This window comes from Portunus trituberculatus, chromosome 34, assembly GCF_017591435.1.
Source record: "Portunus trituberculatus isolate SZX2019 chromosome 34, ASM1759143v1, whole genome shotgun sequence".
Taxonomy (NCBI): Eukaryota; Metazoa; Arthropoda; class Malacostraca; order Decapoda; family Portunidae; genus Portunus; species Portunus trituberculatus.
Window position 1 is genome coordinate 9,773,044 of NC_059288.1, and position 10,000 is coordinate 9,783,043.

General features: G+C 47.5%; 1 protein-coding gene across 18 annotated transcripts in view; it reads left to right on the forward strand.

Annotated features, from left to right (window-relative positions):
• Window positions 1-10,000, forward strand: part of LOC123512666 (transient receptor potential-gamma protein-like) — a 352,382-nt gene that overhangs the window by 335,862 nt on the left and 6,520 nt on the right. For 16 of the 18 annotated variants that reach the window (XM_045269141.1, XM_045269142.1, XM_045269150.1 and 13 more), the window contains one exon: window positions 8,406-8,530. In XM_045269141.1, coding sequence (XP_045125076.1) covers window positions 8,406-8,530 — 125 coding nt within the window. Of the gene's footprint in view, window positions 1-8,405; window positions 8,531-8,740; window positions 8,767-10,000 lie in introns of all 18 variants that reach the window. The other 2 variants (XM_045269157.1, XM_045269158.1) reach the window with 1 other exon arrangement.

Below are 10,000 nucleotides of genomic sequence, written 5' to 3' on the forward strand. Positions count from 1 at the left end.
ACCGGGACAACAAGGTCACAACTCCTCGACTTACATCCCGTACCTACTCACTGCTAGGTGAACAGTGAACAGGGGCTACACGGGAATGGAGACACACCCAAATATCTCCACCCGGCCGGGAAATCGAAACCCGGTCCTCTGGTTTGTGAAGCCAGCGCTCTAACCACTGAGCTACCGGATGTGTGTGTGTGTGTGTGTGTGTGTGTGTGTGTGTGTGTGTGTGTGTCTCCGTGTAATTCACCTCGGTCGTCTGCTGATCAGCCAGCCAGTCTTCCCCATTACGGAGCGAGCTCAGAGCTCATAGACCGATCTTCGGGTAGGACTGAGACTACAACACACTCCACACACCGGGAAAGCGAGGCCACAACCCCTCGAGTTACATCCCGTACCTATTTACTGCTAGGTGAACACACCCCACACATTAAGAGCCGCGCCCATTTGCCTCACCGCTTCCGGGACTCGAACCCGGCCCTCTCGATTGTGAGTCTTTAAATAGGTAGTGTGTCTGTGTGTGTGTGTGTGTCTATGTGTGTGTGTGTGTGTGTGTGTGTGTGTGTGTGTGTGTGTGTGTGTGTGTGTGTTATTCACTACGGTCGTTTGCTGGTCACCCAGCCAGCCTTTCCCCTACGGAAAGAGCTCAGAGCTCGTAGTGACCGATCACCGGCTAGGATTGAGACCACACCACACTCCACACACCGGGAAAGCGAGGCCACAACCCCTCCAGTTACATCCCGTACCTATTTACTGCTACACGTTAAGAGGCTTGCCCATTTGCCTCGTCGCTTTCCGGGACTCGAACCCGGACCCTCTCGATTGTGAGTCGAGCGTGCTAACCACTACACTACGCGGTGTGTGTGTGTGTGTGTGTGTGTGTGTGTGTGTGTGTGTGTGTGTGTGTGTGTGTGTGAGAGAGAGAGAGAGAGAGAGAGAGAGAGAGAGAGATTGTTTGTGTTTGTCACCACGACAGGTTGGAAGTAAGACATGCTACTTACAACATATTTCCTAAATAGGACACGATACAGTGATTTTGACACACTATTAATCACTATATTTGCCAGTGCCATGTAGAGCGACGATGATGGTGTGCTCAGAGTATCACGGTGGTTAGGTAAGTGTTGGTGAGATCCCAGGAAACACTCTTCAGATCAGCCAGTGATCTCAGATCTAAGCCTGCTTGCTCGGATTACTTGCTTATGTGTGAACACTCACTTGGCTTTGGAAAATTAGGAGCAAGTAACTTAGACACTTGAGTTGCCTCTGAACTCGTGTACACGTGTGTCACGTCAGCTTGAATCTAGGAAATATGTTCTAGGTAGCATGTCTTCCTTCCAACCTGTCGTGGTGACATAACACAATCTCTCTCTCTCTCTCTCTCTCTCTCTCTCTCTCTCTCTCTATATATATATATATATATATATATATATATATATATATATATATATATATATATATATATATATATATATATATATATATATATATATATATATATATACACACACACACACACACACACACACACACACACACACACACACACACACACACACACACACACACACACACACACACACACACACACACACACACACACACACACACACACACACACACACACACACACACACACACACACACACACACACACACACATATCTCTTTGGATATGTAAGTACACTGACTCACTGAGCGAGAATGAACAAAGGTACTCAGTAAGTTTGGGGACCGATTGTCTTGAGTCTGAACTGTCTTGGGTCTCAACTGACTTGGTGATCAACTGTTTAGGGTCACAATTGACTTGTGGACCAGATGACATGAGTACCAATCGCTTGGGGACCAATTGACTGTAAACCGTTTGAAACTTTAGAGTACAGGGTAACAATTAATTGAGTAAGGTAGAATTGTAGATAATGTGATGGGGGGTCGTTGATTGAAACTTCAGGGTAGCATTTCAGGGCGTGGGACAGATTTTCAAATGATGTGAGGGGCGAATAGGTTGAAACTTCAGGGTTCAGGGTAACATTTCAGGGAGTAAGGTGGAATTTCAGTCAATATCAGGGACGAATAAGTTGAAATTTCAGGATACAGGATAACATTTCAGAGAGTGGGGACAAGTTTTCAGATGTTACGAGAAGTCAAGTGGACGTTTTATTTTTTGTAATACTTTGTTGCCCTTTGCTGACCTCTCTCCTGCTTAAAGAAAATAAAATAGGTTGAAACTTGAGGTAACTTTTCAGGGAGTGGGATAAGTTGTCAGGGGTATACGGTAAGCCTCCCTCCTCTATTAGAAAAAAAAAATAGGTTGAAACTTGAGGTAACTTTTCAGGGAGCGTGATAGGTTGTCAGGGAAAAGCTTGAGGAAGACACAGATTCAGGAATACCTCAATAAAAAATCCACTTGTAAAAAGGGGATCGTTAGAAATATTTCGTATACTAAATCTAACATGAAGAAAAACAAAATCCAGGGAGAGATGATCAATAAATGTAGAAGTAAAAGATAAAAAGCAAGTAAAGATGTATAAATTCCGCGAAAAGGAAAGAAAAATGGGTGGAAATTAAATGCATGAACCACTTTTTGTTGTAAATTGAAAACGAAAAGTAAGAATGATTGTAAAAATGCTGAATCAAATCGTGAATACAAAGGAAGAGAGGAATTAGTTTGCAGTGTGTGTTTCACTGTTTGATCTGCTGCAGTCTCTGACGAGACAGCCAGACGTTACCCTACGGAACGAGCTCAGAGCTCATTATATCCGATCTTGGGATAGGCCTGGGACCAGGCACACACCACACACCGGGACAACAAGGTCACAACTCCTCGATTTACATCCCGTACCTACTCACTGCTAGGTGAACACCACCTACACGTCAAAGGAGACACACCCAAATATCTCCACCCGGCCGGGGAATCGAACCCCGGTCCTCTGGCTTGTGAAGCCAGCGCTCTAACCACTGAGCTACCGGGTGTGTGTGTGTGTGTGTGTGTGTGTTAATCAGTCAGCTGTTTAGGTCGCGGAAGGAATCTCATTAGGGAGGGAAAATCTTGCATTAATTTCAAGGTCGCTGGGAAATTGAAGACAAGCAACTTAATACGAACTTGTCAACACCCTCCTCCTCCTCCTCCTCCTCCTCCTCCTACTCCTACTACTCCTCCTCCTCCTCCTCCTCCTCCTCCTCCTCCTCCTCCTTCAAATTAACTCGATTATTTCCTTCCATAATATTTTCTCCTCTTTTCTCCTTTATACCTTCTCTTCCTCCTCCTCCTCCTCCTCCTCCTCCTCCTCCTCCTCCTCCTCCTCCTCCTCCTCCTCCTCCTCCTCCTCTTCCTCCTCCTCCTCCTCCTTCAAATTAACCCGATTATATCCTTCCATATTATTTTCTCCTCTTTTTTCCTTTATACCTTCTCTTCCTCCTCCTCATCCTCCTCCTTCTTCTCCTCTTCCTCCTCTTCCTCCTCTTCCTCCTCCTCCTCCTCTTCCTCCTCCTCCTCTCGGTGACAGGAGTAGGGCAAGGCAGCACCTCTTCTGAGTCTAAAAATTCTCCTTCGCTATCTTCTTTCTTAGAGGCCAGGGAGTATATAGGCTCTGTAGGCTCCTCCTCCTCCTCCTCCTCCTCCTCCTCCTCCTCCTCCTCCTCCTTTCGTTCCTCTCATCTTCATTTCCTACCTGGCTACCCAACCACAAATCCATCTCATTTCTCCTCCTCCTCCTCCTCCTCCTCCTCCTCCTCCTCCTCCTGCGAGCTAATTCTCCTTATAAATTCTCTCCAACCGCCCCCCCCCCGTGTAAATAGAAGCTAAAAAAAATCCAGTAGCTTTTATATAGAGCTTCCAGTGTTCTCTCTCTCTCTCTCTCTCTCTCTCTCTCTCTCTCTCTCTCTCTCTCTCTCTCTCTCTGGGTGCACGGCGGCACAGGAGGAAAAGTGACGAAGCGAAGATGGAAAGCAGGAAATGTTAGTGTTTACATCTTTATTTCTTAGTTTGTTTTTGTTTTGGGGTGTCGGGTGCCAGGGAGGGTGCCAAGGGGGGTGCCAGGGGGGGTGCCAGGTGGGTGCCAGGTGGGTGCCAGAGGGGGTGCCAGGATAGGTTGCGCAGTGTTCTTGTTTTGTTTTGTTTTGATTTGTTTTGGTTTGTGTTGTTAGTGTTGCGGAGTGTTAAGTTGAAGTGGTAACGAATTTCTCCCTTTCATCACTGGCCGGCATTTTCTATCCTGAATTATTGGAGTGATGAGACGACTTCACTGCCATTAGGAAGGGTCTATGGAGGTCAGAAGATTAATGGCCACAGTCTTCACTATCTTAATCCCCCCCATAGGTTTCTGAAGGTGTATAAAATCGCCAAACAGTAAGCAGAGCGAATATAGAAACGCGTCATGGTACTGAAGGGGTTAAGGGTTTGAATTATGAAACTGGCAATTTTTTAAAGAAGGACGGTCATTGTAAAGTTGGCAGTGTTTTGCTTATTGGCGTGTAAGTGTCTGGTCAGTTCCGAAGCGTCAATCTGTCTCAAGAATGTTCCTTTTTTCTGTCATGTCCAACTTATCAAACGGGCAGTTTTTGAGAGGTCTCCGTTGTCAAACTGGCAATATTTTCCTTTTTCTGTTTATTTATTTATTTGTTTCTATGTCAGAGCGTGTAAATATCCAGCTACAAAACATCAGTCTGTTTATCTATCTGTCTCAAGAGAGTCTTTTATGTCAGGTGTGGATTATCAAAGGAGTGATTGCCTGAAGTGCGTCCATTGGTTAGCTGGCAGCACAACACGTCTTGTTACGTTGATAGACTCACCATAGACCTCTTCACACGCCTCCATTACATTAACAACGCGCTCTAACTACATTGGCACTCTTGGCGGCACCTCTTCTTATCGAGGCTCCGGTTACGACCACAAGGGTTGGTGCAGGAAGCCGTCAGCCTTACACGAGGTGGTTCCTGTTAGCTGCTGTGCTTCTGTCTCTTAATAATTATCAGCGTGTGTGCTGTGATGTGTGCCGCGCGGCGCCTTGTCACGCTGCTGCCGTGCCATCACCTCACTCACTCAGTTCATTAATCACCCTTCTATGCTTGCCGCGGTGGTCACTCCACCACAGTATACAGCGAGAGAGAGAGAGAAAAGAGAACTGTTTGTTTCATAATTCTGACCTTAAAGTGTTGAGCTCTCGACTAAAACCTCTTCTGTCTTCTCCTCCCCTTCCCTTCCCTCACTTTCCCTTTTTCCATACAGCCCTCCCAGCACGACTGGCAGCTTGTAGGTCCCCATGTGTTGCTTGCTGTGTTGCCTTGCTGGTCTGTCACTTGCTTCATAGCGAACATTGCTGCAACAGAATCAAGACCTGAAACGTGTCACACGGGTTCATCTTTGTATATATATATATATATATATATATATATATATATATATATATATATATATATATATATATATATATATATATATATATATATATATATATATATATACTTAGAAATTAAAAATGCTCTGAGAAAATTGGAACATAAAAGTTTGATGTCTAATTTTGCTCTTAAACTGTGGCTTTACAAAGGCATTGTATATTTGCTTTGAAAACTTAAAGAGATTGAATACAAGCCACAAGAAGCGGTGTGCATGTTTGGCGCCGCTGTGCTGCACATTGGCTGGCTGAGTGAAGCTTCCTGTGGTGCGTGGCGTGAAGCTCGCCCCTCACATGTGTGTCACTCTTGGCCTCCCTTCCCCTCACCACTCCCCCTCTCTGGCCATGAGTCAGCCTCGTGGCTCCCTGGGGCAGTGCTCGCCTTGCTGCTGCAAGGTTGTGTGTTCAATCCTGCTTCAAGCAAAGGCAAGGGCTGTGTGGTGGTAACCGCTTCCTCTCAGCCAGTATGCAGGGCCCTGCTAACCCGCTGTCCCGCCGCCCTGCTGTTCCGCGCCACCACACACACTCATCGACGCTCTCCATAGACTGACTTCCTTCTGCTGCGTGTCTACCGCAGCGCTGTCTTGCTGCCCTGCCGTCCTGCTGTCTTCTGCCTCCACTCACATCACTCCCGCCCTTCTAAACGTACTCCTGGAGCTGCATGCCTCATCCTGCGTCCACCACCCTCCCCCTTCCATCTTACTGACGCCACAGCTGACCATGCAGTGTTCATGCTGCTCACTCCCTCACTCACTCCCTGTCACTGCTAATTCACATTCTCACTCTAGAAGTGTGTCAGTTCTCCTCACGTTGCGACTCACGCCCTGTGGAGTCAAATGAGCCTTCTTTTCTTGGGAACTTCTCTTTCTCCTTTTCCTTTCCCGTTCACAGTGAGCGGTGGTGCCGCACACTTGGTGAACACGCCTGGAAAGTCTTCTCTCTGTGCATAAAGAAACGTGTCATGGCAGTCACAAAGAGCATGTCCTGTTCATAATCTTTACATTTATGACACGCATGAAATATTCTCCCTCCCTCGCCATTCCCTCCCTCCCACACATCATATATTTAACCTACTCACACTCCATAAGCTGTCACTCCCTCACACCCCTCAACTTGTCACCTCTTATGCCTCTACTTGCACCCCGCCCACGCCCCCGCCCCTTCCCCAAACCACGCACGCCTCAAATCTTCCATCCTTTACACCCACACACCTGACTCACGCCTCCTCCATCCTTCCATCCTTCACACACCTATTTCAAACCTCCACACCCACACACACACCTGCCCCACACCCTCCATCCTTCATGCAAACCTGTCAATCTCCTCATGTACTGTATGTATCTATATATTTTTGTTTCACCATCTTCAGAAATACAATAACATTTTGCATTGAACTTGACAATTATACAGAAGCACTGAGAGATGTATGAGTAAACAGTAACGTAAATGTTGAAGTATACAAAAGAGTAATGTAACGTAAGACTTGCTTGAGGCTCTAGAGCAATGTTAAAAGCCTTAGTGTGAGTTGAGTTAGCAAGCTAGCTGTGTGTTTGTATCCTAGGCCTGTGTTCAGAAACTCTCTGCTCTCACCACGACTGTTTTCAAAGGCCACAGAGACGAGTAGCCGGGTTCTCAAGTGTTCCTCCTGTTTGAAAATACAGAAACCTTGTTAATTTGTCACTAGAATCATAAAAACACCCTAAAGAAAGCAATATAACTTCAAATCGTGCCTCTTGATAAAAAAATATAAAAAAGTACATTGCAAGACTTTCAGAATACATGGTAAGATTTGTATTCTGAAACACTGTTGTCTCACCATGACTATTTTCAAAGGCCGCAGATGATTAGCCTAGTTATTTTATTTATTTATACCATGTGGGCTTTTCACGGGAGTTTATAGGCTAAAGGGGATACTTTTTGTGGGTACCTCCTATCTCAAAGCCCACCCGCTAGGAAACCGTTGCCCCGAGTGAGGAAGCCTAACCTACACTCGGACCGTGGACAGGATTCGAACCCGTGCGCTTGGAGACCCCTCGGACCCCAAAGCACGCATGGTTCCACTGTTAACAATGCAGAAATGTTGCTAATCTGTCACTAGAACCCGCGTGTAACTCCAAGTATAAAGAGTCCTTTGAAAGAAGCGGAGGTGCGGCGCAGAGGTGTTTCAGAAATCCTTAGTGTAGAGTAGGGCTCCCTTTCTCCCTCTGTGGCTGTCCCTGTCCCTTCCTGTGAGACGTGCTGCTGTCCGGGTCATCTGTTGTCCCGTGGTTCCTGGTCACTAGTGTTGCTCCCTACCTGGCTGGCTGCCGCGAGTCACTCCTGTGCATGACGGTCTTGCTCTAACATTAAGGAAATAGAACAAAAGATTTCAAAGAGTAATGTTTCTTTTCCTTTTTTCTTTGGAAATTTTCACATTACAACTGAAAAAAAAAATGTCACCAGCACTATCTCATGTCTTTCTCCTCTGTATTGGACATGTACGTACCTGCTCACTGTTCTTCATGTGTGTGTGTGTGTGTGTGTGTGTGTGTGTGTGTGTGTGTGTGTGTGTGTGTGTGTGTGTGTGTGTGTGTGTGTGTGTGTATGCGCGCGTATGTGGTGAAAAGTTTAGGTTATAACACTAATCTTCCCCTTTGCAGTTCACGCGTCTTCTTGGAATGTACGAGTATTCATGATTTTCCTCCCCCCTTTTTTTTTTTCTTTTTGCACATTTTTCACTCCCCGTCACTCACAAGTCATGGTTTTTAACACTTTTTGCGAGGTGTTGGTATTTTCCAGAAGGTTGTATATTTTCCCCCCGGCTGAGTGTAGCGCCAACACTCAGCCGCCTCAGACACGCCTCACGTTTCCCCTTTGCCATCATAACCATTGTCACGAGGAATTTGAGATGCCTAGCGTGAGGGTCAGCGAGCAGGCGAACACACAGGTGGGCGTGCGTCAGTGTGCGCGGCTCACCTGGCGTGGCGGGGCGTGGTGGCTGTGAGGAGCATGGGGCGTAACGCTGCTTGGCCCCGTCTATAGGTACAGGAGGAAAGAAGAACCGGCAGAAGGAGCGGCGGCTGATGAAAGGGTTCAATCTGGGCGTGGGATCCCTGGCCTCGCACCTCAGCATCGCCACCTCCACAGTCTTGCCGGCAACAGCTGAGGTAAGGCAGCGGGGCGGCCTCTCCCCAACACCCACTCCCTCCTTCTTACTCTCTGAATGCTCGTCTTTTTTTCCTCTTTTTTGAGGTGTTGATTAGAATATGGAGGAATAATAATACTAATATCATGTCTGAATACCGTCAGCCTTAACAACAGCAAGTCTGTTCCGGGACATCCTACTAAAGTGATTCCAAACGTAATTCTTTTTTCAGAATAACCACCTCACATATTAAAGATTGTAAGTAACCCATAACCCCCCCTCCCGCCCGACCCATGGTGCTGTCTAGGTCTATTTTTTTTACTCTGCTCCCGCTCCCCGCCCCTCCCTCCCCCCCCTCACTTACCCTCCCTTCCTCAGAGAACACTGGCCAGGGGCAGAGTGTGGCGCTCGCCACCCCCCACCCCTGGCCACACCCACTCCTTGTATGTGTGTATGTTTGGTATATGTGCATGAAAGTGTGTGTGTGTGCGTGTCAGTGTGTGTGTGTGTGTGTGTGTGTGTGTGTGTGTGTCTGTGTGTGTGTGTGTGTGTGTGTGTGTGTGTGTGTGTGTGTGTGTGTGTGTTTGTGTACGTGTGTGTGTGAATGAGACGATGGGTGGTTGTGAGAAAGACAAGATGTTGTCATTATCCTCATCACCATCATCATTATCATTATCATGGACGTCATCACCGTCATTATCGTGGTGAGTGTAGAGGGTTCCCTGGTGGGCGCGTCCCCCGCTCCCCTCATGGCACAGAGTCCACAAAGACCCACCACCAGCAGCAGGAGCCGCGTCACCGCCGTCAGGGCTGTAAGGCCGACTTTTCTATTACTGACCTCCTCGGTGTGTGCTGGGTCCTCACGCCCTTGCTTCCCTCGGCGCAGCGCGGAGTGGTCATGCCTTCATAGTCACACGTAGCTTAGCGCGAGGCTCCGTCCAGCAGCGGGTGAGTCCTGCTGAGTCAGACCACAGAGGCGCTGTCTGCCAGTCTGACCAGTGCTCGCCACACACGGAGCACAGCCATTGCTTTTCCTGTGTACCTTGACATCACTGTTTCCTGGTGCTGGTGATGGGAATCAAACCTGTGCCCCGGAACACACTATTGCTTCACCAAGACAGTACTCAAGCCTTTGGAAAGTATCCGCAAGTTGTGCTTATTCATAATATTGTAAGTGTAAGACTTATATGCTGCAAACCTTCTTCGCTGGTGTAAAGACTGCGTCCCTTCCCGTGTGTTAAGGCATCACCTCGTCACTTCAGCGAGGAACAACTGCTCTACATGAGCGCTCAGCGCTCATCACCGCCCATAACATGAATCCTGTCTGTCTTTTCCTTGATGTGGGAAGCGCACCGCCGCTGGTGGCAGCAGTGGGATGCGAGAACAGAGACGAGGATGAATGCCGCTGCAGCGAAATGGTGTTTGGTGAGAGTAGTACAATGGTCCAGCAGGGAATGGTAATGCCAGAGGCGCATCGGGATCCTCGTTGACT